Source organism: Hippoglossus hippoglossus, chromosome 9, assembly GCF_009819705.1.
Source record: "Hippoglossus hippoglossus isolate fHipHip1 chromosome 9, fHipHip1.pri, whole genome shotgun sequence".
NCBI classification, from domain to species: Eukaryota; Metazoa; Chordata; class Actinopteri; order Pleuronectiformes; family Pleuronectidae; genus Hippoglossus; species Hippoglossus hippoglossus.
In genome coordinates this window covers 25,756,095-25,783,518 of record NC_047159.1, presented here as the reverse complement: position 1 = coordinate 25,783,518, position 27,424 = coordinate 25,756,095, and the positions used below count along the sequence as shown (strand labels likewise).

Sequence of the window (27,424 nt, the reverse complement as noted above, 5' to 3'; positions counted from 1 at the left end):
GTTGGTGTGTAACATAGCAGAAAATAAGCTTAAGATGGTTAGATTCACATTTACATATTTTTTGTATGAACAACTGCTGCAGATTCATTTTTTAATATGATCTATGAATCAACTCACTGACTAATGAGTTTAGCTTTTAAGCAAACTATTTGCAAATAGGTGCCTATTTACACAAGCAACAGACAGAAGAAAGCTGCCTGCTGCTGCTGCTGGAAGTGATGCCATGACAACAGTGCGAATGAACTGAAACAGCAAAGTTATAGGAAACAACCAAAGACAAAAAAATGTGATGAGATGGAGATTTTCAACAATGAATCTCTGCCACCATTTTATACTTAAAGTATATTTGTCATTATTAACATGAGAAGTTGGTTCCATTACCGAAAATGACAGAAATGACAAATTTCTGAGCTCAGATCGTTTTTTGTTTTGGCCATTCATGTCGGTGTGCGCTGACCTGCTGAACCCTAACCTGCCTGTGAAATATGCATCAGTCAAACATGGCACAACTGTAAAGACTTTCCGGAGGAGGAGGCCAAGAGGAGGCCTTTCTTCAAATTAGCCGTGTCCTAATACCATGGCGTCACCACATTTCTGCCATGCTGTAATTGAACCACATCTTGAACTCAGCCTTGTCCTCCCTGCTCACCCCTGCTCCCTAATGAAATGAGTCGCAACTAATGGCTATTCACTCTAGATTTCAAACACTGCAACTCTTCAGCCACCAAAGCGAGCAGTTTGCTTCTTTATGCTACCGACTCTGTTTTGTGTACTTCAGCTCAACAGCGACGGCCACATTGGTCATAAAAGGCAGAAAGAGAAAAATGGCGTGTGTCTTCAGCAGAATGAGGTGATAAAAATTGAAAATCCTTTTCTCAGAAGCGGCAACAACTGCACCATTGATCATGCATCGAGCAGTAAACTCAAGCTGTGCCTTTTCCCGGGAAATTCATTCCTGTGTTTGATGATTATAACTCACAGCCATAGTGCTGTCCTCAGCAACTCGCTATCTCTCTGACCTTGGTGGAAATACACAATCCAAATCAATATTCACCTGCTCTAGCTCAGGACACACTGTATGTGTGAGGTTTCTTTCACCTTGCAGGCAAGTCGATTATAATATAAAACTTTATCAACAGATTGCAGTACCAGTGGATTTGTGGCTCTCTAAATTATGAGATTAAAGGTGCAAGTAGAAAAATTGATGTGGAAGTGAGTGTCCGTGACTAAGGCCCATTTCCTGGTCATTTCCCCCCGTTACAATGTGACAGTATCTCAAGGTGAAAAGAGCCTCAGACAATAACCCTCCATTCAGTCCTTATAGCAGCGACCCAGATTTAGATTCTGTACCAAAGAAGGCAAGCTGAGTTTTTGTCATGGGCGACCTACAAAACTAGGGAAGCTTGATAAATTCTTCAGAATTGAAAAGGGAGACTGAGAATCCCATCAGACCTGTTTAACATACAGTCCTGGGACTTGAGTTGTAGTTGTGGTCATTGAATATTTACAGCTTTTACACACCAAGTGGGGCACACTGCTTCATTATTCAGTTTGTTTGTTTTCAGAAGGATGCTGCGGTGTCTGTTCACACTGCTGATTGTTCGCAAATCTTTTTTTCCATTTCAGAAGACGCCCTGACTGCATCTCCATGTTGGTCTACTTTTAAATGAACACTTTGCTGGAGCACACAGTGATGACACTTAATGGTCTTTTGTGCCTACACAAATGACATCTTCATTTTATAACATCTGTACAAATATATGCTGCTGAACTCTTGCTGAGTGATGGGTTTCTGTTGTTTGACCTGCCACATGCTAGCGTCTCTGCATTTAGCTGAACTACAGTGATGGCTCAGTTTGCCGGCATTGGGGTCCTGGCGGAATTTGAAAGAGATTCTGACTCCTGCATAAGATATATGCAATTCTCGCCAATCAGAAAGGCGGCTCATCAATCTCCCACTGAATTGAAAATAAAACTGTCCAAAAATATGGGAGACAGTAGGAGGAAAAGATAACACTGGAGAAGTAATCATCCATCCAGGTTTTATTTATTTCAATTTAACACAGACTGTCCAAGGGGAAACAAGATCAATGCTAAGTGATAGACCACTATAATGAGACAGAGCCTTCTAGCCATGTTGGACTGGAGGTATCCAGTAGCTTATGGGGATTTGTCCTGACTGGACTGTCCTGGTTTCACTCTTATCTTGATCCTCTTGGTCCTCCTTTGTGTGAAATAAATACATTCTCTTGATTTACTCAAGGATTATGGTTTTAGACTTACACAACATGGCAGGGAAACAATAAGCACAACATCTAGGGACATGTTGGAAAGCACTTGACATTCTTGCTAGGACGGTGGGAGTTATTGCGACTTGAACTGGTCAAAAGAGGCAATGTTTTTTACATTACACTAATGGGAATATCAGGGACGTATGAAAGCCAAGACTTATATAAAGACTCTCAGGATGTCACTGTTTCTTTTGGACTTTGTACATGAAGGAGTATCACCTTTTGTTAAGGTTTGTGCATACCACTGACACACATTCATAGCTGTATGTTACACACATAATTTGCATTACTATTGATGTTGAATACTAGTTAATGAGACTTTCATCACTAGAGAAAATATAGCATTACACATTTAAAACACCCCATCTTAACGTGTTCGTTTGTTAATGACCAGTGGCCTGACTGGAACATGCCTCTGCAGCCTCCACTCAAACAAACATGTTGGGGGTCTTTTTGTTACATTCAAGTGTTTTGGGTTTTTTTTGGTGCAATTTATGCCTACAATAAGATTCAAACCATTTGCTTTGTTTGATGCTCAGTTACACAAGTTGAGTTGTAGAAATTTGGGAGGTGAGGGGGATTGGGATACTGGAGACTGGAGATTGCTGTTGTAATCCTGTATCCTAACGACAACATTTGAGATTCTTTTTTCCATGACTTAGGTCTTTACTATAACCCAGTAGTTTTAGTAAAGGCTAAACTTAACCAAATCCCTAAGCATGGATGTAGCAGATCAGAAAGCAATTATTTACACCATTTAGCTAAATTTTGAATGAAAAAAAAAAACTTGTTAATGTGTCGAATGTTAAGCCTGATTAATGATCTTGTGAATATAAAGTCAGTAGTGCATTGTATTTTATGGGTTTGGTAGGGTTGGGGTCAAGGGTTCAAGGTCAGGGGAAGGGTCAAAGTTACTAGGGTCGGCTGTCTGATTTGTTACCCCTTCCCCCACTTAAATCTCAAAGCAATAAAACGGTAGAATGATCTGAACCTTTCTGACAGGGAGAGGCCTAATCACTTTTAAAATGGACCCCAAATGGGTCTTTGAAGAATTTACAGCTCTCACTGTGTGAGGTATAAAACTTTAAGTGTCTCACTTGTATGTCTTGAGAACAAGCTAATGTGGATCAGTTGCACCAGCAGCTTTCCCCTGGTAAAATTCTGCTCACATTTGACCACAAGACAGGCAACAAGCTTTGTTGCTGTTTGAGAAGCTAACTATAGAGCAAAACCAAGTGAGGGAATTACAAAGAAGCAGCAGTCAGACTGTATCAAGCCCATGTCTGTGTTGCCAACAACCAGTCGCATTAGCATAATGCCAGGGCCACAGGGTGGGCACGAAGGAAGTCCAAACAGAGGGATCAGCTCTGTGTTTCTCAGGGTCACACTCAGTTTCTCTTATTGTGATTGTTGTACTTCACATTAAAGATTAGTAGATGGCAGCTCAGGGGTGAAAAGGCCAAATCAAATTATTTCTCAGACTTTGTGGAAGTTTCTTTTCTTAGTTTATCTCTGAGTGAAGCAGAGTTTTGCCAGCGCCACAGATTCTCAGACAAAGCCTGCTTTGGTCTCTCGGGGTTGCCTCGCTCAGAGGTCCATGTGGAGAGCAGCCACCCTTCAAAGTGGGAAAGCCAACCATTCGCCCAAAACTAAAACCTTAACAGCAACTCAAAGCAATTTTCTGCCTATTTTGTGTTTTAATCCCTGGTTTGTGATGCTTGGTCACAGTGGTGTGACTGTGTTTGTGTGTGTGTGTGTGTGTATGTGTGTGCGTGCTTGTGGCTGTGTCAGTGTGACATAGAGTGTTAGCAGCTGAGTGTGGGGGGGTGGGGTCTCTTTCAGATCCCTGAGGGCCCAGATCCTCAGCTCTCCCATTAGCACTTTTACAGTCTAGCCATCATGGAGGCGCTCATCCCTTCCTGTCAAATCAGGGGGGCTGATGGTGATGGTGGTGGGGGGGTGGGGGGCTTGAAACCATGCGATCCCTCAAAGCTGAGCTCTTGTCTGCCTGCCTAATCACACATCAGGTTGGGATGAGGCGACCAAGCATCTCTTCCTGGAATATTACCTGCTGACTGACAGACCTCCTCCCTGTTCCTGTACACGTGAACATTCCCAGCCAAGAGGGCCCTGTGTTTTCACTCATCACTGTGACTAGGTCAGGTGTGGCGACGGAAATTAAACCCCTTCATACATATTCCACCACCGGTTTGGAATATGCTATGTATGCCTGCCTGCAGTCATACATTTTCATATCTGCTTATCCAGACATTTTCATGTGGGCTGCTAAGAGCTGCTATTAACCTTTAGAGCTGCCAAGCTACACACTGGTTTTATGAGAGGTAGGAAATGATCGTTGTCAGCATCTCTGACAAGGAGGGGTAAAAGGTGCAATTATATAAACTCAGCCTGAGACAGACACTTAAAAAAACAGGCATGGACTATATGTTCTTAATCTCTCTTTTGGTTCCAGTAGTGACGTTTAATTCATGCCTTTCACCACCTTTCTGCATTTAAATAAATGGAAATCTGATTATTATAGGAACAACAAGCTTGAAGAATCAGTCCTCTCTTTCATAAATACACCTAATGTTAGATGGAACAGTCTCAGACTTTATACCGTCAACCAGTCTGTATATTTAATTCAAGACTAAGATCAAACAGCAAGGTAAAACATCTGGTTTGAAGGTTTGCTTCTATTCCACAACCTCAGCACATTTTTTTCCACCAGACCTTTTAAAAGAATCATGTCTCAGAAGGTGAGCGCAATAAGAATCATGTTACAGTACTAAAAGAAAACCCATTGGCTTATGGGAAAGCAGTGCTGACCTGCCAGTTTGCAGGTTGCAGGAAACTTTGTGCATCACACAGGTCTGTACAAACACAGATGGTGTCCGCTGGCATTAGTCTGTCAGCTACATCTGTGGTCTGGACTGTGGAGTACAGAGGAAGTTCTCCACCATACAGGTGTTGTTGGTGCCAGCCTGTCTCAACATGATTCGAAAAAGGAGGCTCCAAGGTCACATGCCGTCCTGGCAGAAATTGCTGCTCTAGGTACTCAGAGGAATTGTGAGAAGAATGCCCCCATGTCATCCACTACCCTGCTCCACTGGGAGCAGATGGGCTAAAATGGGTCCAAGACAGCAACAGGATTGGAAGTGGTCTTTTGTTAGGGGCAACAGATAAAGGTTAATTGCTTTCTAGTGGGATACTGTAATATTTCAATCCAGCTATGATCCCCTGGTGTGGATGTGTGTGTGCGTGTGGTGGAATATGTTGTTTTATCTCTACCAAATCACAAGGGCAAACTAGACAAATTAATATCCAACAGGATTCTTTGTGAATTCCTGGTAAAACTATGTGACAGTGAAATGTTCCTACAAAGTAAACAAAAAGTAAAAAATGAATCTTCCTTATTGTAGGACTCAAGACCAGGAAACCCATTTGATACCTGAAAAGACTATTCTCCCCTCCAGCTGCTTCTTTACCAGAAGACACGGAGCCAGGGTGTCATCATGTGGATGAAAGGCTTCGCTTTAGGCTGCATGACTGTGGCACTGCTGATTCAGCTTTCCACGGCCGGCCTGGTGAAGGTCATCCGCCACCGCAGAGAGACTCTGATGCCCAAGAAAACGCAGGAGAACCTCACTCTGCCCCACCCTGACCAGCCCGTAGTGTTCAACCACGTCTACAACATCAACGTCCCCACCACGTCCCTCTGCTCTGTGGATCTTGACTCGCCCGTAGGCACAGAGCTCAAACAAAAGCCAAACCCAATGGACATGCAGAACACCGAGCACATGGAGCATACTGTGGATGGCGACAATCAGATTGTTTTCACCCACCGCATTAATATCCCCAAGCAGGCATGCGGTTGCAACAACCAGCTGCCAGACATCAAGGATATCCTGAACAGGCTGGAGATGCTTGAGTCAGAGCTGTCTAGTCTGAGGGAGCAGTGCAACAGCGGGACAGGATGCTGTGGAGCTCAAGTTGCAGGTATAACTTTTACTGTATGCACTGTTGTACTGTACTTTACTAACACCAGTACTGTTCACTTTACGTGCAGTCAACTAAAGTGAAATGTATTTCTAAAGTGCTTCCAGTGAATAATGTTTGAGCATAGAAAGGTCATGAATACAAATTTCTAAAAAAGGTACAGATGCAGTACAATTTTAAAATGTTTGTATGTGACCATAGCAATGGATTTGGATCTTTTAAAGGTTCAGTGTGTAAGATTTAGGTGAAAAGGATCTATTGGTAGAAATTGAATATAATATAATCCTAGTGACGTTTTTTCACTAGTGTGTTTGATCTAAATTTTACAAATTGTTATTTTCTTTATCCTAGAATGGGCCCTTAATATATAAATACTTTATTATCATATTGGGAGCGGGTTCTCTCTGCAGAGGCAGCCATGTTTTTTTACAGCAGTCCAAACTGTTCAAACTAAACACCTTGTGAGTTTTTAGGAGAACTGAAGGCTACTACAGGTTCTCTTTCATGTTTGGAAGGGAAGGGTGAGGTGAGGGGTCTTCAGCTGAGACATGGAACTTCACCACAAGATGTCACTAACTTCTACACACTGAACCTTTAACTCATTAACCACAAATTGGCTGTATTGTATACCACTGCCATCCCTTTTTCTATGCATACATAAGTTAATAGATTTTACTACAAACCGGTAATGCAGCTATTGGCTTTCATTCATTTAATTATATAGTATGCAAATAACATGGTAAATTCCTTGAGATAATTGATCCATTACAGTACATTTTAAGTCATTGAGTGTTTATTGACAGTGGAATTATTGTCAAATTTTTATGGTATCCTGAAACGATGACACTGACTTTTTGTGAAAATGTCCTGTAATATACAACTCTGAGCTTTATTGCAAACCATGGCAAAATTCTAATTCTAATTTCACGGTGTCTAAGTTCCCTTTAGACTTGACTTGCACTGTATATAATACTCCTCTCCACATTTTCTGTCTGTCCTCATTATGGGCGGGGAATCTTTTTTCCCTATCAAGGGTCTTTATAGAACTGCGTCTCTTCAGTGACCTCTTGAAATTGTAGAACTAAGTCAGAAACTTATTTCATACATACGAAAATGCTATGACAATAAAAGTTAAAACATGCCAAAAAACTGATCTGGTCCTGTAAGTAAAACTAGACATATCAGTTACTGACCTAACTCACAAAGTGCAGCCGGAGTAGACCAAGAAGTTCCACATCTCCACTAAATTATGAATTCACCCAGTTTGAATGGCCAGTTTCTCATTCAGATCTAATTCTCATGTTTGATTGAAAAGACTGCTCCTGGTATTTTGTGATATTGCTGAGGCCAGAGCTTGTGTGATACTAGTTTGATTTTTTTTCATCACATTACAATACTTTGTAATCACTTGCCTCTTTTTACCTCCCTCAAGGTGAAGTATCCACAAAGCCCTACTGTAATGGCCGTGGGAACTGGAGCACTGACACTTGCAGTTGCACATGTGAGCCAGGATGGAAGGGTCACAACTGCACCGAACCTGAGTGCCCCAACGACTGCCAGGACCAGGGCCGCTGTGTGGACGGCAAATGTGAATGCTTTGAGGGCTTTGGTGGGGATGACTGTGTTATTGAGCTCTGCCTACTGGACTGTGGTGACTACGGCCACTGTATGGACGGCTCCTGCCTATGTGAGGAGGGCTTCCTTGGTGTGGACTGCTCCCAGACCAACTGCCTTAACAACTGTCTGGGCCGTGGGCGCTGCGTAGAGGATGAGTGTGTTTGCGATGAGCCATGGACGGGCTTCGACTGCTCCGAACTCATCTGTCCAAATGACTGCTATGACCGCGGACGCTGCATTAACGGCACCTGCTACTGTGACCAGGGCTACACTGGGGAAGACTGCGGCAATCTCACCTGTCCTGGCAACTGTAACAATCGTGGCGCATGTGTGAATGGCGAGTGTGTGTGCCAGACTGGCTACAGTGGAGAAGACTGCTCAAAGCTTACTTGTCCCGCAAATTGCAACGAGAGAGGCCATTGCTTCAATGGGAAATGCATCTGTGATCCAGGATTTGAGAGTGAAGATTGCTCCATTCTTTCATGCCCTGACAACTGTAGCAACAGGGGAAAGTGCATTAATGGAGAATGTGCATGTGACTTGGGATACCAAGGTGAGGACTGTAGCGAGCTGTCCTGCCCCAACAATTGCCAAGACCGGGGTCGTTGCATTGATGGACAGTGCATATGCAACAAGGGATACTCTGGGGAGGACTGCAGTATCAAGACCTGTCCAAAAGACTGCATGGGACGTGGAGAATGCATTGACGGCAAGTGTCAATGCTTTGCTGGCTTCACAGGTAAAGACTGCGGTGAGCTGACCTGCCCGAATGACTGCCTGGACCATGGTCGCTGCGTGAACGGACAATGCGTTTGTCATAAAGGTTTCGCTGGTGAGGACTGCAGTGAGAAGACGTGTCCCAAGAACTGTCTTGAAAGAGGTTACTGTGTGGATGGCAACTGTGTGTGTTACGAGGGTTTCGCTGGACTGGACTGCTCCACACTGACCTGTACCGGAGACTGTCAGAACCAGGGACGCTGTGAGAACGGAGTCTGTGTCTGTGACGAGGGCTTCATTGGAGAGGACTGCTCTGAGGGTAAGACAGACCATTAATACTTACTGAACTTTTTTCAACAGGTACATAGAAGTGTTTTAATGGCATTCATATAATCTATTACTCATGGGTATAGGTGTCACAAAAGTCAGATTTACCAAGTCAATACATGCTTCAATCTGTAGCAATCATTCTGAGCCAAAGATGTACATCAAGCTAATAATTACATGTTCAACATTTAATTATCCTGCAAAGTGTAATAGTAATTAATTTATTCATACTAAGAATCAAAATTCAATATTCACTCTCCTTTTAGGTTGGTTTTGGTCTCCACCACAGTGGCTCTAACTGCTATTTGCTCCACTATGTTCATGAACTAGTTGCTAACATTCATCTGTCTGCCATCTAGTACAGACAAGTAGTGTACAGTAGGTTTAGCTGAAAACAGTTACCTGCTGCTGACAGTGAACCAAACAGTCAGTCAGTGAAATCGTTGAATCACCCTTTTCACAATACACAGTATTTCACCCAATGTTTACATAGAAATACCCATAATTGAAGCTTTTAAGTAAAACAACATAGACACCATAGACACAGCTATAAACACATGCCAGGTTACACCCATACAAGCAATGTGTCCACACAGGAGGTGTAGCATGAGCAGCACATTAGCAGGGCAGCAGCAGCTTCACTACTCTGTGGCTGAGCCCCCTTGTGCACTTGCTAAATGGTGAGTCTTTGTGGGTACGGTCTGTAAGTGCTGTGAGACCAGGACAGGCTGTTTGTGTCTTAGGATGCGTTGAGGCACAGTATTGAATCCACTGAAAAAAGTACCCGAAATGCCTCCTGTGTAGACATGAGAAGTGATATGACATTCAGATACATTTTTCAGAGTTCCTCTAGAAAGTTGCATATTTAGGAATTCCTATAGTGAGGTTTTTTAACATCGAAGGCAATCAAATTGACTCCATGTAACATAATATAAAATGTTATACTTTTTTGGGAAAACTCAATTTGATAGGAATCTAATAATGTGCATTGGGTTTCATATCTTATTTTTCTTCTGCCAGAAAAAACAACCATTAAACTAAGATGGCCTTGTCAGATGCCCAAATCTGACAAGGCCATCTTAGTTTAATTCATGTATAATTGTTTTCCCATTGGAAAATATATAGTAAGAACATTTTTACTTGACAGTACACATAATATCACTATTTCTCTATATGATTGGAAAATGTTTGAATTTAATGTGAATGTCAAATATTGACCGACGACTTTTGATCTCTCATTACAACTTAATATGCAGTGAAGCGGCTTGGTTTCGATTGCTCAGCTACTTTCTGCCAAATCATATGGGAAATACTGGAAAACTGCCCTTGTTCAGGGATGAGGGGAAAATCTACCCCAAGAACAGTCATAAATGTTCAAATATTTCAGACGGTGCTACAGCTCGTAGATCAAGCAATGCATGGAAATGTCTGTGAAAACACATTATTCATGTGTTCAGTATGATATCTGTTGTATGTCATTCAACTTTGTATCTGTGAACATGGTTCAAGAGTTTATGTTAAATTTATGTACGAATCCCCAGCTTGAATTACCGAAAGTTGAGTTGAGTTGGGCTCATCTTCCTATTTTGAGATTTCTGACAATGCAGTACTTCGAAAAAACTTAATTACTGACATTTTTAGATGTTCAATACACATAACTTACTTTACGGTGTTTCCCCACAGTCTCACCACCCAAGGACCTAAAAGTGATAGAGGTCACCCCTGAGACAGTGGACCTGTCCTGGGAAAATGAGATGCGTGTTACCGAGTACCTGATCACCTACGCGCCCACAGCACCAGGAGGCCTGGAGCTAGACATGCGTGTGCCTGGGGATCAGAAGTTGGCCACCATTCGGGAGCTCGAACCTGGCATTGAGTACCTGATCAGTGTCTTTGCTGTTCTTAGCAACAAGAGGAGTGTTCCTGTCAGTGCAAGGGTGGCCACACGTATGTGATTCCCCTCTGTGGCGATTTATAAAATTCAATGTATTAATATAGATGAATTGTGGATAATCGTTTTGCCTTATTCCTCTCAGATCTGCCTGAGCCTGAAGGACTCAAGTTCAAGTCAGTTCGGGAGTCGTCAGTGGAGGTACAGTGGGACCCACTGGACATTCCCTTTGACGGATGGAACATCATCTTCAGGAACACAGTGAGTCCCGCCATTCATCATGTTAATGGAGCTTCTGTATTCCTGGAGGTGGCTGAACTCTAGAGCCTACCACATACTCTGTCATTATCCACATTTTCCGATGGTAAAAACCATATATGGACCACTGCTGACTTGCCTCTTCAGATTCAGTTTTTCCCTAATGTGCGTACATGAGGATCAGGGTGATTATCCTGTGGAAAATGGTTTAACCGTGTTAGCATGTTCTGACAGCTCCAGTGACCCCATGCAACACATAGAAAATGTTACTTTGTTTAATGCTTTAGTTTCCTTTTTGAGTGCTCATAGAAACCTCTTCAAACAGTGCTACTGGAATCTGCTCAAAGCCACGCTCTGTTAAAGTGAATACCCTGTCAACTCTTAAGTCCAAACGCCACCCAGAGCGCCATTATGTATTATTTGGATGTCCACCCCCCTATTCCTCACATTATGCCAGGACTAGTCTTTGAAGTGGTTGATGACTGGTGTGTTTTGGTGCTGGCAGAAAGAGGAGGATGGTGAGATTCTTAACTCCCTTGGCCGTCCAGAGACCACCTTTGAGCAGTCGGGCCTGGGCCCTGGCCAGGAGTACGAGGTCAAACTGGAGGTGGTGAAGAACAACAAGCGTGGACCGCCTGCCTCCAAGAACGTCGTCACAAGTAAGTGTACACATTCACGCTGCTAACTGGCTTATCAATCTATTGTTTCAGACTTACTGGGATGGTTTTATTCCAGAAGGGTGAACATTTACTTAGTTTGGAGAGGGTTCTCTGACTTAACCCTTTGAAGCATTTCCTTTTTTTGAAATTCTGTGAGGAACCTGAAACAGAGACGGAAAATCCACATATATGGGGGAAGTATTTCTTACTTCCCCAAAATAAGTGGATTTTCATCCACCTGTTTTGATGTATATTGGGGTCCAAATGTCTAAGAACATTACCTCATTCACTTCAATGCCCACTGTATATGTTCAATTTACTAAACAAATAAAATATAACAAAAAGGTTTTACACTTACAGAGTTAGAAAATGGGATGTATTGATATAACAAAGTACATAATGAAGTAGAATAAAACTAAGTAGAGTACATATCTCCACCCTAGGCCCAACAGTGCCCATACAAAACCACATATAATTATCAGTCCTCTAAATATACCTGTTTTTTTTTAACAATATCCATTAACTTTTCTCTGGGAAATTGGTAAAAATGTCAAAAAACACACATCTCACAATTTTGAAGAGAGTAATACAAAATTATTGGATCCACCCCTTTGTCCTGATCCACGCCAACATTGAATGGGTTGAATAACCACCAAACCAACAAGCAAACCAACAGGAGTGAAAACATATCCATAGGTAATAATGACATACAGCACATGAAGCTTTTCAAGTTTCTACTGTACGGATGAAACTCTTCTTCAGACTAATACAGGTGGACAATTTTGTTTTTTGGCATCTTGGTCAGAGCTCATATCCATGACTTCTGGTCCATCACATTCTGGATAAATTATTTGCTCTTTATAACAGACACAATGGTCCCTGTGTACACAGACATAATGTAGAGATAAATCCCTCTAAATCTATCACTTGGGGATTCTAGAACAGCTAAATTTCATTTGATATTTTATATCAGGAAAATTTGACCTTGATTTTGTATAAAAAGCAGGTTTGCAGGATAATAAACCTAAACTTTCAGACACCCAGAGCTGCAGATTGAGAATGGATTTACCAGAAATAGAGGTTATTGTGTAATAAAGTGTCACTTGCAGCTGTCAACCACAAATGCAAAAACAGGTTGTCACCTTCATACCTTGTGCAGGTTCATTGAATTCTCCATCTGGCCTATCTGTCTTGCAGCTCCCAGCAGAGTACTGTAAACAGCCTGACATGTCAAACCTGAGAGATTAGCTCATTAGATTTCACTGCATTGTTGTGATTTAGTCGGGGTAGTGAAAAGAGATATAGATTTTAAGCCCAATTGGCAAGTTATGAGATATCTCCACAGCTCTATCAGGCAATAAAGCCCAATGGATTGTAACAGTCCGAGAAACTTGGGGCTTGGGATCGATATGAAAAAGAGAAAATGGGGTTGAGTACGTGAGTTCACCTGCCACATCAACCACCAAGCAATTCTTCTGTCTCTTGACTGGGGGGGGGGGGGGGGGGATGGAGTTAGAGCACAGCTCTGCTGAAGCTGTTAAATGTGTATTTTCTTTAAAAGGGCTCTGTGGCTGGCTGAAACTTAAACCTTTACTCTAACTGTGCTGGCTGTTACCCCTGGGACTCTTCTGTTTCCACAAAGCACATCCAACAAGCGCAGCTATGTTCACCATATATTCAACACTACATTTAATAAATGGCAGCTCTTTCCAGCAGTGGGTCAGGCCACTTCTTTGCTTATTTATAGTATGAGAATGGTCTGCACTGTGCCAGAATAAACAGAGGGATGTGTGGAAATAAGCACGAGAGGCCTGTCATATCACCATTTTTCTTATAAACTCATAACTAAGTGTTGGACACATTATGGTGGTGTTATTTTTCATTTTCCTTTGTGACTTCTGGAGTTTAGGACCACATTTAATGTATGTTCTGTAGTTATAATGTGTGGTGGTTGAATCTTACTCTTATGAGTAGCACTTACTGTTCAGCATTCTAAGGAAAATGGCCCATACACTTTAAATATTTTATGTTACCCCTTATATTGGTTAAATAATGTAGATGATGACTTTTCTGTAAGAAAAGTACATTTAAATGTATTTTTGAAGAGGTAAAACTCTCATTTGATCAAAATCCAGTCAGAGAATAACTAGTAAAAATTTATGTTGATACATAATAAGTAACGTTAGATCACCATATTTCATTGGATTTTAGGATGTTTTACGGTAAATCATAGATAATACTCTTTTTTTTATATAAAAACACATAATTTGAGTACTGATTTAGTAGTGGTCAATTAATTCGATAAACAGAAATACATAGCTAACACTGCACTGAATGGCCCCTATCTAAGAACCAATTGCATCAAAGGTCAGTGCCCTCTTCATTTGTAAAATTTTATGTAAATAACATTTTATTGGAGTGAAAGACTAGTTTCGTCACGTAATCATTTCACCAAGTCAGAGGCTTTTCTTTTTTTTAATTTTTTTTTTAAAGATGGTGTGAATACTAATTTGTTTGTGGTTTCATTTTGAGGACTTAGTTACAGTGTGGCACTTCTTAACCAGTGATGCCTGTGATGCCACTGTGTTTTAGTTTATGTTCAGCAGCCTCCTTATGCTCCTGTGCCCTCTCCCATCTTTATAGAGTCTCAAAGCCTATTTTCTGACTTGTTCAGGCAGCTCCTCACAGGCAGCTCCTCACAGGCAGCTCCTCACAGGTCATAACTGAGGAAGCTGTGACGTTCACATGTTCTTTAATAGCCTTGTTAATGCTGTTAGCCTTTCATTGAAGTCAAAGGGTGTGATCACTTCTGTTGAGGTACTGAGGTTAGAATACTGCAATACAACAAATGTAACAGTTTGTTTTTAATCATAGATGAGGTCAAATACCCGACACTTATACAAGATAATGAGATAATACAATCACTGTACATGCATGGAATGCACAAGTATGTGGAGGAGCAAGGAAATTATGTTCAATGAATAATGTGTAATGAGTAATTGATTATAGTATAATTGGGTACTAATGGAGAGCACGGGAGTAACAATAGTGGCTCAAGAACATTATGGATTATAATTACCTTGTTGCCTTTTGAAGATTAAAAATTGAAAGAGTACCAGGAAAGACACATTACAGTCTTACCTTATTTTTCATAATGTCATTATAATAATTCAAATAATGCTGTTTTAAAAGCCTTTCATATTAGTGCACTTGAGAGAGGCACGTTTGTTTTCTTCAGTGTACCTGAGCTCCCTTACTACTACATGAACAAATTTCTTGACTTGAGGACATGACAATACACTCTACATGTGTGTATTGTATCGGCTCCGACACATACAAATTATGTTTGTGTATGAGGGAAACTGCAACATTACACAATACGAATAATGTATGTGGGTTATTTAGTGTGTGACGGTACTACATGTTTTACTCTTTAATTATACAGTAAGAATGAAGTATGCATCCTGCAATATAAGGTATCGACTGTTCTTTGTATTTGACTTTCATTATACAGAATGAACAAGGTTTTTCTAATAGGAAACCATTTTCTTATGTACTTGTAAAACAAGAAACGTCAAACCGGAGGAATATTTTTTATGCCTGCAATAAACGCATGTATTCACTCATACATACGAATATGTATGTGCACGTGTCAGGTGGGTTATGAGGTTCAGAGTTGTCTCTCTTATTGTCCCCCATTACACCAGCCTGCGGCGTGTACTGTGGGATTTGCATGCTGAGGGGCTAATTGTGTGAAGCGGGTCCCTCCGCTCCGCTCCCCCTCACTCCTCCCCCCTCCAGCCCAACCCACAATGTGTGGGAGGCACCAGTCAAGCAGTGGGGCTCATGAGGGCCACCGGCCTCCCAGGAGAATGGTATTGTGACATCTCCTCGGAAGACAAATCTGCGTTAAGCTCAAACATAGATTCCTCATTTTATCAGCCCTGCACAGAGGCTTGACTTTCCTGAAGTTGCTTGTGTGTGACAAATCAATTTCAGTGTCGGTGAAAAGGCGCCCTTCATGGGCACAGGGATTTGATCTATAAATAGTTTGAATAACCTCATAAATGTAAAAGCCCTGTCACATTTTTTAGTACCTGCATTATTGAAATGGTTACATTCACCCATCCATATAACACACTGGTGTTTGCCTCCACACCATACGAACCGTACTCCCTCCACTTGTGCTTCCCACCTTCATGAAATATGATCAGAATTCATTTCCATCAATTAGTAGAACAAAGGAAGACCAGATGATAAGTAAACAAAAAAACTAAAATACAAACTGAGACAAAGTTTGTTTCTGACAAATCTAATCAGCTTTCATTTTCACACCATGAGCACAAACAAGATCACAATTAGGAATTGCATTAACAGATAAATATTGTCTGCCTGCACAAGAAAGAAAGAAAACAATCTGATTGATAATTCTATTTCAAAATATGTACAGAAAGGTTTCATCGTGAAAAGATGACCCTCTTTTCACGATGAAACTTTAGGGAAACTTTCTAATTTTCAAAATTCTACAAAACAATTTTCCTTGACAAGGCTCATGACTGTATGAACTGTTACATATTCATGACATATAATTTGTGATTGTTTAATAAATCATTATGTTTTCCACTGAGTTCTGCAAATATATGAATCTTCTTTAAGAGTTGATCAACTTCAAAGACTAACGCACAGGCTACCAAATGAGAATAACTTCAACAGACTTGACGGCCAAAAAAGATCAACTTTACAACGTTCATCAAATACCTTTGAGGACACCTATACGCAAATAGAACGGCTTTAAATTGACTGTAATTTTTTGCCCTTTTAGGGATTGATGCCCCCAGTCAGGTGGACGTACGTGATGTGACAGACACCACAGCGCTGGTGACCTGGTTCCAGCCTGTAGCCCATGTTGATGGCATCAGCATCTCCTACGGGCCCAGTTCTAACCCTGCTGACCGCAGCATAGTAGAACTGTCCTCCACTGACACACAGTACCACCTGGGTGGCCTCATCCCCGACACCCAGTACGAGGTGTCTCTGACAGCTCGGATGGGAGAAAGGACCAGTATTCCTGTTTATGAAACTTTGCTCACAGGTAAGAATACCATGTGTTTGCTTTATTTTGTTTTCAAGAAAGAAGAATAACGGATGATGATGTCCTCAAAAGCCTAGATAACTCACCCAACTGTAAATCTTGGCTTCTAAAAGGAAGTACTTAGGGTTCAGACCTAGATGAAAAATACAATTAAAGTCCATTTATGTGTGTAGACCTGGACGCTCCCAGAGACCTGCAGATGGTGGAGCTGACAGACGAAAGTATTACCCTTGAGTGGAAGAACAGTCAAGCTCAGGTGGAGAACTATCGCATCAAGTACGGACCTCTGTCTGGAGGCGATCACGGAGAGATGCTCTTTCCTCCAGGACCCAAAGAAACCACCCAGGCCAAGATCACAGGTAGTGATACACAAACACACGCACAACACATACAGTACAAAATGCAAAACTCCATCCAGGTTGGCATGCTCGCTAGCTGAGTGCACAGCAAAGACATAACATCCGTCCACAGGTACAATAACCTTGAATCAGCGTTGACTTACTAGGTTTTCAAGAGCTGTCAACTACTTCTCAGGTTCATTATCAGCGGATGTTTGCTCATTTGTCATGGATATCCGTACATATATATATATATATACACATAATGTAATTATCTTTATAGATACTCTGTTCAAAATATGAACATCTTTTATTCATACTATTTTTCCTTCCTTAGTAAGAGTTTATAAGTTGTAGACAATACTAAATAATTTACTGATAGATAATCAACAAGTTTGATCCTCTTCCAGATAAAAGTCTGTTTGGCAGGTGGTTATGATCGTCTCTTTAGCCAGATTCTCACTGTCTTGTATCTGACCTCCCAATCTATCCAGATGTTGATGAATGGATTTCAGTCCAGATGTTCTTCCAAAAAGTACATGGTCTTAAAGTCAGTTTTTCTGGGAGTCATCCTGGAAATGTGTAAACAGCAGCCAAAGGAAGTTCTCACAATCTGGCTGCCAAAAATATGAAATTGTTATTATCTTGCAATAATAATGACAACAACATCTGCAATTATTATAAATGATTTAGTAAGTGTTAATAAACTACAAATCTTAAATCAAGGATGCTAATTAGAAAGTGGTATCAAGGATTTTTTACAAGCTGGGAATCCAGAAGAAGTGTGACGACCATTAGACCATTAGAAGACTTAAACCATGCAAGAGGAATAATGTGGAATCCCAGTGATACCAACAAGTCACAGCATATCTGCCACTCACTCACTGAGACTGATCATTACTTCTAACAGTTTCTGTATTTCTCTAATTAATTATGGCTCCACCTTTACATAGATTATAGGTCATATATGCTACAAAATACTCTACGAAGTCAAATGGTCCATTCGTACCTCATCATTACTGCTGCATACCCTGTCAGTTGAAAGATTTGCATCGTGTCTAACCCAATAATCACTTTACTGTGATTCACCGGCTCATAACTGTCACATAAATAAAAGAACACCTCCTCTCCCATTAGGAAAAACAATCAGGCCAACTTTCCTTAAGGTTCCCTCACCAAGAATATCCTTCTTTGTGATGCATTTTCACAAAAGTCATTAAAAGTGAGATGTTAACATGGACAACTTGAGCCCTGGTCTGTTTCATTCATCAAAGTATGAGATTTATTTTTACGAGCACTTGGAGGTCTGTGTCTCTGAGACTGATGTAGTTATAGGAAGAAGATGACAGCAAAGTCAAAGAGAACATTCCAGAGTTTAAAGTTCCTCCCACGACCATTAGTAAAGGCATTTATGACTGCGTATTAGAGCCGTTGTAGGTTAAAAATAAAAAAGACTACGGAGCCGGAGAAGGAGAGGTAATGTTCCGAGTAAAAGACATAGTCATAAATTTATGAAAACAAAACCTCCTAACCTCAAATTCTCTGAGATTAAAGTCTCAGATTTATGACTTTGTGCATCAGGAAGTACAACGTACTGACAGATTCGAGGGTATCAGTGGAAACATCTACACACAATTCAAATGGGATTTATAGTTTTCTCTGAGTAACCTCTAATTTCAGGATCCCTTTATGTTTGCCTGTTGGTCTGCTTGACTCTCTTGTCCACCACACAACACACCTCTCCATAACCAGCTTCACTCAGCCTCCTGCCTCGTCAGTTTGCCAGCTCTGTCTCCACTGACCCGTCCTCCAGCCCGGCGCACAGCTCAGCCTTGTTTGGCGCCGACCTGCAAACCACCATTCCCTCTTCTCCCTCAGCCTTCGCCTGCCTGAACCATCATCATCTCCCCAATAAATCTTCACTTTATCACTTGTAACTGTGTCCTGCATTCACGTTCACCCGTTCAAACAAATATAGCAAAGCATTTACTTAGGTCTATCACAGCTGATGTTTACATGACAAAAATAATTGTTTGCTGCCAAATAATAATCTTTACTATCATGGCGTGTTGTGGCCATATTGAAGAAAAAAGTTCTAAGGATAAAAAAGTAAAGTTATAATATTAATATTGTATATTGAGAAGAATATCGTAATATTATGAGAATAAAGAGGTGAGGTAAAGGTAATCTTCTGATATTACTCCTCAAAAATGACAGACCCTAAAATTATGACTTTATTCGGAAAATCTCCGATTTTTTCCTGAAGTGGCCCAAATATTTTTTTGTACGTATATATATATAATTTATTAAATTTTTTGCTTATGAGGGACCTAATATAGCATGACAGCCATTAGTAATACTCTTTTATCGCATGCTACCAAGATATGTTATTATTTATCGAGGCATTTCACTAGGAGCAACATTATTCTGGTGTTTTTCCAATTTCAAAGAATCAAGGACTTTCCGGTTAACAGGGGGCCTAATTAATTTATGGCCCTGCGCTCACTCACTCACTTATTTACTCTCCATGTGACCATGCAATTAGGCCGTGGCCGGTATTGATCGCTGCTTTAGTACAAAACAAATATGTCCTGCTCAGCAAAACCAATGGACTGTTTGACCGTGTACTGTACAAACTCAGAGGTTTTATTCCTTTTGTCTGCTTTGAGTCCACAATTAGCTCCTTACCACTTTGTGTCCAAATGACACGTCTGAAAAGCTCCAGAGGAAATAAAAAAAGAAACAGTGTGAGGTGTTTATTCATCTAATGCTTTGGGCTTGTGTTTGAGTTGCTCCGTGTTAAAGGGTCACTGTTTTATTCAGCCTGCTCATCTCCAGAGTGGCTCGTCTTTGTTTGGTGTTGTGAAATGTTTGCCCGTCTACAAAGCTGCCACTTTATTAGAAAACTACCCAGGGGGTGGGGGGAGTGGTGGCATTCAGGTTACCAATGGAATAACACTGTGGATTGTTTCACTGAGAGATCCTGCTCAACCAGAACAAGTGGACGCCTTTTCATCTGTCTGCACCCAAGACATTATGAACCAATGCTGTGAGGCGGATGTGTTTGTTTCTGCACCGTGCGCTGCTGCATGGCAGGATTAGACGCCATGAGAAACAACAAAAAACGCTTCCAAAAACAGGCTAACAGTGTCTTTGTTCGACCCAATTCTTTGTCCTTGGGAGGCCCGTCTCATGGAAATAAAGCACTGTGTCCATTCAGCCGATGTCCCCCTCCACTCCACACACACACCTCAGCACTTCTTTCATGCAGTTATTATCTGTAATTGCCTTCACGCTCATGATTTTATTGATAATGAGTTTCCTGGGCATTAGGTGTAATTTCATGCTGTAAGACTCTGTGTGATGACCTCTGTGGGAGTTAATAAAGGAATTAAAGGCGATCAGGCCGATAGAGGGCTTAATTGTGGAGACCAAAGGGCCACCACAGTCTGGTGTATCATAGCAAGTGGTGTTTCTGCTCTGCGACAAGGGCCCTATAGATCCATCAATGCAAATACAGCGCTGATGTTCCCCGGCGAGCACAGGCTCACCATGAAATGTAATTAGGCTGCGATCTATTATACAATCAAGCCGCATGAGAGTCTTTTTGTGATTTGCCACAGGCACCGGAGCCATTAGATGAAACAGCTGGCCACTTGACTACAGAGCCTCCCCATCGTTCATTTAGTGACACCTCAGTGGACTTGAACAAACCAAACATGATGCTGCTTTTTATTTCCGTGTCACAGTGTTTTTATTTTGTGCCATTATGCAGGCCTGAGACCTGGCACGGAGTACGGGATGGGTGTCACAGCGGTGAAGGATGAGCGGGAGAGTCTACCCACGACCACCAACGCAGTGACTGGTGAGATGCTTTCACATACTCAGTACTCATATGTGTGTGCATGTATATATACACTCTAGCTACATACATGCATGTGTATACACTTACACATGCATGTAAATATCTGTCTAATGAGAATTTAGACTGGTAATATCGCATTCTGTTGCACAATTGTAGCATAGTTTTCCTCACATTTAACAAGCTGCATCCAAACTGTGCAACTCAGCATGACAGTGAGTGTATTATCCTGGCAGCACTGACAGCTACAGTCAACTGAGCCCAGATTAATTTTCACAATTTAGTTAGACTTTTCTTTATTACATCCAAAGGTGCACAGAAATGGCTTCAGGTTTTATTGTAGAACTGCTCTGGCATCCTCTGCAAACTTGTCAGGGAAATGCTTATTGTTTAGTCATAGTTAAATGACAATGCAGATTGACAGTGGTGGAGGTGGATTTGTATTTGACTGTTCAGAAAGGCAGCCACACATTTGAAATAAATTAGTTTGTATGGAGCTCACTGGAATTTTTCAGGTAGACACACTTTGACATATTAGGTGTTGACGCCGTCACATTTTAAGCAGGACATCATGAGTGATGGAGGCTCAGGAGGTAGAACAGGTCTTCCACGTACCAGAAGGTCGGTGGTTTGATCCCTGGTTCCTTCAGTCTGCATGCCAAAGTGCCCTTGGGCAAAACACTGAATACTTTTTGGATTCGGACAGCTGTTCCGTCAGAAGTCAAAATTACAGCATGTAGGGGTGTTGTATGAATGTGTGTATGAATGGGTAAATGTGACTGGGACCATAAAGCACTCTGTGGTCGTTAACACTACACAAACCTTATATAAATGCAATCTATTCTCCATATTTCATAATGATGTGACAAAGTAATACGTTCCATTGGGTGTGTGAAATGTGAGAATTCCTTACACATCTGGTCCAAGCACCCATACTGTTAAATGCATGAAGTCCAGACACAGAGACAGCTAGCTTGTACCTGGTGCAGCAAGAATGTTCAACTTTGACCGAGCAGATGAGAAAGTTCACAAACATTGATGCACAGTGTTTGGATACGGAGAAGTTCTAGGATGTTTTTACATTGTTTCTATTCAATTATCACACATCAGGCTACAAACAGTAACATCACTACTACGTATGTATTTATAACTCACATCAGAAAAGTGATTTCACATCCTTTTGCAAGTTTCTTTACAGAAACGTAAAGTGACCTGTACCCATATGCATGTCTTTAACATTGTGCTTTGATGCATGACCTCCCAGAGAAGCTCATCAATCTGAGTAAGAGTTTTCAAAAGCAGCAGCTATGTCGAAATGAATGATCTATTAATGGAAAGTTGGCTGTAGAGTCCTCTTGCATTCTTCACGCTATTCTAGTCTGGAGTAAATGTAAAACTCTTCAGCACACAGTCTTTTATGTCTTATATTTTCATTAATGAAACATTGAGTTTTTGTATATTCTTTGAATCAAAGTCTTTTTCCAGTTACTTTATGTTTAGCTATTAGTATGAAACATATTTACTTGCTTTCCATGAATGTGCAGCCTCTGTCTTTTGCTGCCCCGACCAACTAACCAGTAGTTCATCTTTTTTTAAATAAAGGTGAACATTATGCAAATAGTTGCAGGAGAAGAAAACAGCTTCATAACTATGATTATTTGTTGGATTGATATTGTGCTATTGAAACGACGATGAAAGAGGAATTCATGTACAAATGTCCAGCGGCTTTAAGAAGGTTTGTCTTGGAGATGTTTCTGTGTCGTAAACAAACTCTCTTCTCCCCCTCTCCTCAGCCCTGGATGCTCCCAAGGACCTGACTGTGACGGAGGTGACAGAGACCACTATTATGCTGGAGTGGAAGCGCCCGCTGGCCAAACTCGACTCCTACAGACTAGTCCATGTCTCCGCTGACGGCCACAGGGCTGAGGAGGTGGTCCCAGGCAGCTCTGAGTCTCACACCCTGAGGGGCCTGACACCTGGCATGCTCTACACCATCAGTATCATTGCTGAGCGCGGCCGCAGGACCAGTGCTCCGGCAACCATCTCTGCGCCCACAGGTCAGCACTGAAAACACCCACACACCTTCCATTGTTAAAAGCAATTTGACTGATTTAGCGCTATTGCCTTGCTTGACATTTATAGAGTGAGAAAACATACATATACAGTCAAACTGACATTTCAAATACCTTGCTCTGTATTACCCAGATAAGATTTATATTAGAAGCTATTTTGCAGGATCTCAACACCTCCCTCGTTTTAGGAGTATTGAGTCATCGAAACTACAAAACCTTGTATTTTCGCACTTACCTGAAGTGGTAGTCATAGCGATAGTTTAAACCATGGAAACTGTCCTGGTTACTTTAACTCAAAGCCATGATCCTTATGAGAACTGAAAGTTTATTTATCCAGAGCGCTTTGTAGAAAGAGAGGCTGCAGTTTATATATTTTAAAGCTGCACCAATATCTTTACATGAGTCAGATTACTACACACAACCAGAGCTGGTAAAACTTTGCCTTTGACTGTATTAGGAGCTAAGCTGAGAGTTGGCATGTGGGATATTCAGTATCTGTGAAATGTGTCAGAGGTGGAGGCTCCCTGAATGCAGCTCACTGTTTCCATGAGCCATGAGAATAAGAGAAGTCCTCAATAACCACAGGTTGGTTTTTTTTATCCTTCAGTGCCGCAGCCAAACTAAAGCAATGAATTGGAGTCATTGTTAGCTGCTGAATGTTGGTCACTCTGTCTCTACCTAACACCCCCTCCCCACCCCACCACCCTTCAAGGCTCATTTATAGCATGTGGGATTTTTTTTTTTTTCTAAAACCTAAAACAAGAAGAAACAAATAAGGTGATTGTGGCATATTTTCTTTGCTGCGGTCGGTGAGCCTCCAAGCCAACAATTTCACGAGTAAATCTTTCGGTTATGTAACGAGTGACCATTAAACGCACAGCTCCAGGCAAGAATCAATACGGCGCGAGGAAAAAGTTGGTGAGCTTGGGAATAACTGTCTTTTGTTGCATTTTTGTGGATCTGCCAAGAAGAATACAGACTTCTTCCGTGTATGAGTGAGTGTGTGTGTGTGTGTGTGTGTGTGTGTGTGTGTGTGTGTGTGTGTGTGTGGGGGGGGGGGGGGGGGGGGGGGGGTGAGTGCGTGCGTGCGTGCATGCACGTGCCTATTCTTTATGTCCACTTGTCGGTGCACTCATGTGTGGCACGTATGATTGAGAGACTGATAGATATTGAGTGAATCTTTGGGTGTGAGTGAGTGTGTGTGTGTGTGTGTGTGTGTGTAGGGTGTGTGTGTGTGTGTAGGGGGTGGTGCAGTTGGAGGCTGGGGGTTTTTATGGACATGTGTGCGCCCTCCAAAATGTTCATTCATGTGATAATTGTTGGCGTAAGCCCTGCTCCCCTCTGGTTTTGTGCGATTTGACCACGATGAACTGTGGGTCTGTCAGATAAAAGGCCACATGCTGGGACTCCTGTTAAAACAATGTCTCGGAAAATCAGCAGCCCTCTAATCCACAGCCTGGCCGATCTGCAGCCGTTATCATCTCCAGACATGAAGCACAAACACAGCTCACACTCGTTTTTACAGGAGGGATTGAAGGAAAGAGGAGGGGCGGACGAGGTGAGGTTTGGAGCGGAGGCTGGGGGTTCTTCTTGTGCCTGAAAATCGCTGAAGCGATTATGAGAATTGAGCTAAAATGTGACCTGCACCAAACACCCCTGAGGTCTTAAAATGTGATGATCACAGGAGACACAAAGATCATCTCACGACATATGATGAGAGTGCATGTGCAAAGAAAAACAATGAACAGAAAGCATGAACGAAGTAAGATCACTGTCCTGCATGCACTGACGTGATCTGTGCTGCACATGTGTCTATCAAATGGCAGATATCACCATGACAAAGTGATATGAGATCATTTGATTGAGTCATGAACACACATCTTCAGCTGCATGTGACAACATCAACTGAAGCCGAGCTTAAAGAGCTGGTTTCATTGAGTGGTATCTCGCCATGTGGACAGGTTTAGAGAGCTCTGCGTCTGAGATCTCTGTGTTTGCATCAATGCAATGAAGATGAATCCTGTTTGTGTTGAGGTGCTCACAATGTTGAAAAAAGACACTTAGAAAATTGAAATGCAGAATATCTTTCCAGAAACATTGACCCTCTAAAACGTTGTCCCTGTGAAAATGTTTGTGCAAAGTGAGGTCCTCTTTTTTTTTTATTGTTGTAAGCACCACACATGAAATATCATTACATCCATTACAGGTGAACATCTTTCAAGCTCGTCCACTAAAACCAAAATAACATGGCTAGATACCACTGGGTAAGGGACAAAGATGCTTTTTTGGGGTCATTTGTCAATTTACAGATTCAGTATGTAGGATTTAGTAACATCCAGCGATGATGTTGAGGATTGCAACCAACTGAATCCCCCTCCCCTTCCAACCATGTAGCAGAACCTATGTCTGCCTTTGAGTAATATAAAACGTGAAAGCCCTCTCTAGAAGCATTATGTGGTCTGTCCGTTCTGAGCTACTGTAGAAACATGGCTCTGCAACATGGCAGACTCCAGGAGGCAGAGCAGCCACTCACATTGTAGATATAAAGGGCTTATTCTAAAACACAATTATTCTCAGTTTCAGGTGATTATGCACCATGAATATTATATTCCATTTCTGCCTTAATCCTTCACACTGGCCCTATTACTGACTCTTAAAAGTTGGGAAATGGGAGTTAAAAGCAACTGTTTAACATTAAGTCAGAACGTATTTTCTCACTTGAGCTAACATTAATCTCTTTTTTAGCTATGTTTTATAAAGATACCGAAACAAGAATAGCTATCCTTTCCCTCAATTTCCTATAGCCTGGAACAAGGCTACATAAAAATGTTCTTATTCCAAATAACATTTCCATCTCAAGTTTTATTCGGCTTAAAATCCAATTATGTAGCATTTAGAAGCAGTGTCGAAACATTTAATAAAAGGTTTATAATGCACTATACAGTAATATAGAAGTACACAGCTTATGTTTATTAATGCACAGTATTTATGAATAATTCTATATATATACAGTATATATATATATATATATATCATCATTAATTAATCGTTATCATTATGTTAGTAGAGCAGCCTCCACTTATGGGTGCTCACAAGATTAGTCATTGACAAATACATTACTAAAAACGTATCTGCATACAACTAAATAAGTGTTATAAAATATTAATTAAATCTTTAAAAATGTCTTGAAAATGCTCATTCGAAGGTATTGACCAGTTTATATATATACATTAAAAAAAGGTCAGACTTTATTGCAACTTCAGTGAAGAAGTTTGCAGCTATAATCAAAGAGCTGACTCCAATGCTGCCAACACTTAAGGTTCTAGAAACTCATCAGACACATGCTGCAGTAAATCCATCGTCCTTGTCCATGTGAGCTCTCAATGATCAGCTGATTCTAGCAAACCCACCCCCGGCCCTCCGACACACCCACACCCCAACCCATCACATTCGTATTGTCTACATCCATTTGCTCTCCACTCTTCCACACGGCGAAAAGAGGATAATGGGAGCCTTGATGTTTACCTGGGCCATCTATCTCTGTCTCTTTCTAATCTACCCTGTCAATGCTCGCACACACAATGGACTCCAATTATAGGCAGCTGCACGTGGCCCTGCATGGCCTTCCCATGGGTTTGAAGTGGACGGCGTACTTCTGCCATACTGGCCGGGCTATGCTGCACCTTCAAACATTAATGGCTAATACACAGCCATTAATGCGCACAAACTGCATCAGCATGTCTGCCTGCCGCTCTCTATCTTTAAGTCTTTCCACTCAAATGGTAATTTAGAGGAGATGGCCATAGGCAGGCACTGAAAATGATGATTGTTCCTGCTGACCTTTTGTAGTGTAAATAAAGCAATATTTCCACTCAGTACTAAGTATAGGTCTTTTTTCTTTTTTACCTCTGGACAGCAACCTTTAATGATTGAAATACAAATGAGAGATAATTTGTTTTGCTGTTATATTCTCACGCAGGATTCATCCACTGTTGAGCAGACGCTCAAGTCTCTTTTGTTTCATATGTTTCACAATTGCTATCAACAAGAAATGGTCCAATACACCAGAGGAATTCCATCAATCTGTGTATGTTTGTGTGTTGTAAGGTAAGACCAATATGCAAAACCAATTCGGGATTTTTATTTTCAAAATTGAAATCTACAGTCTTCTGTCCAGTTCCTGTCCAAAATGTCCAGTATCATCTTTTTAACCTGTATTGGTCTTGCCTTTTTTGTCCATTCTGTCTGTGTGTCCTGTCCCAGTCCTGTAACTTCATGTTGATGTGTTTGTCACCACCCAG

The 27,424-nt window shown here is 41.3% G+C and overlaps 1 protein-coding gene across 3 annotated transcripts in view; it reads left to right on the top strand.

Moving 5' to 3' along the window:
* Positions 1-27,424, top strand: part of tnc (tenascin C) — a 48,967-nt gene that overhangs the window by 6,019 nt on the left and 15,524 nt on the right. For all 3 annotated transcript variants that reach the window (XM_034595724.1, XM_034595722.1, XM_034595723.1), the window contains exons 2-10: positions 5,714-6,290; positions 7,723-8,943; positions 10,635-10,898; positions 10,988-11,103; positions 11,606-11,759; positions 16,582-16,851; positions 17,025-17,210; positions 20,965-21,054; positions 22,845-23,108. In XM_034595724.1, the coding sequence (XP_034451615.1) occupies positions 5,807-6,290; positions 7,723-8,943; positions 10,635-10,898; positions 10,988-11,103; positions 11,606-11,759; positions 16,582-16,851; positions 17,025-17,210; positions 20,965-21,054; positions 22,845-23,108 (3,049 nt within the window). In that variant the 5' untranslated portion in view covers positions 5,714-5,806. The remainder of the gene's footprint in view (positions 1-5,713; positions 6,291-7,722; positions 8,944-10,634; positions 10,899-10,987; positions 11,104-11,605; positions 11,760-16,581; positions 16,852-17,024; positions 17,211-20,964; positions 21,055-22,844; positions 23,109-27,424) is intronic.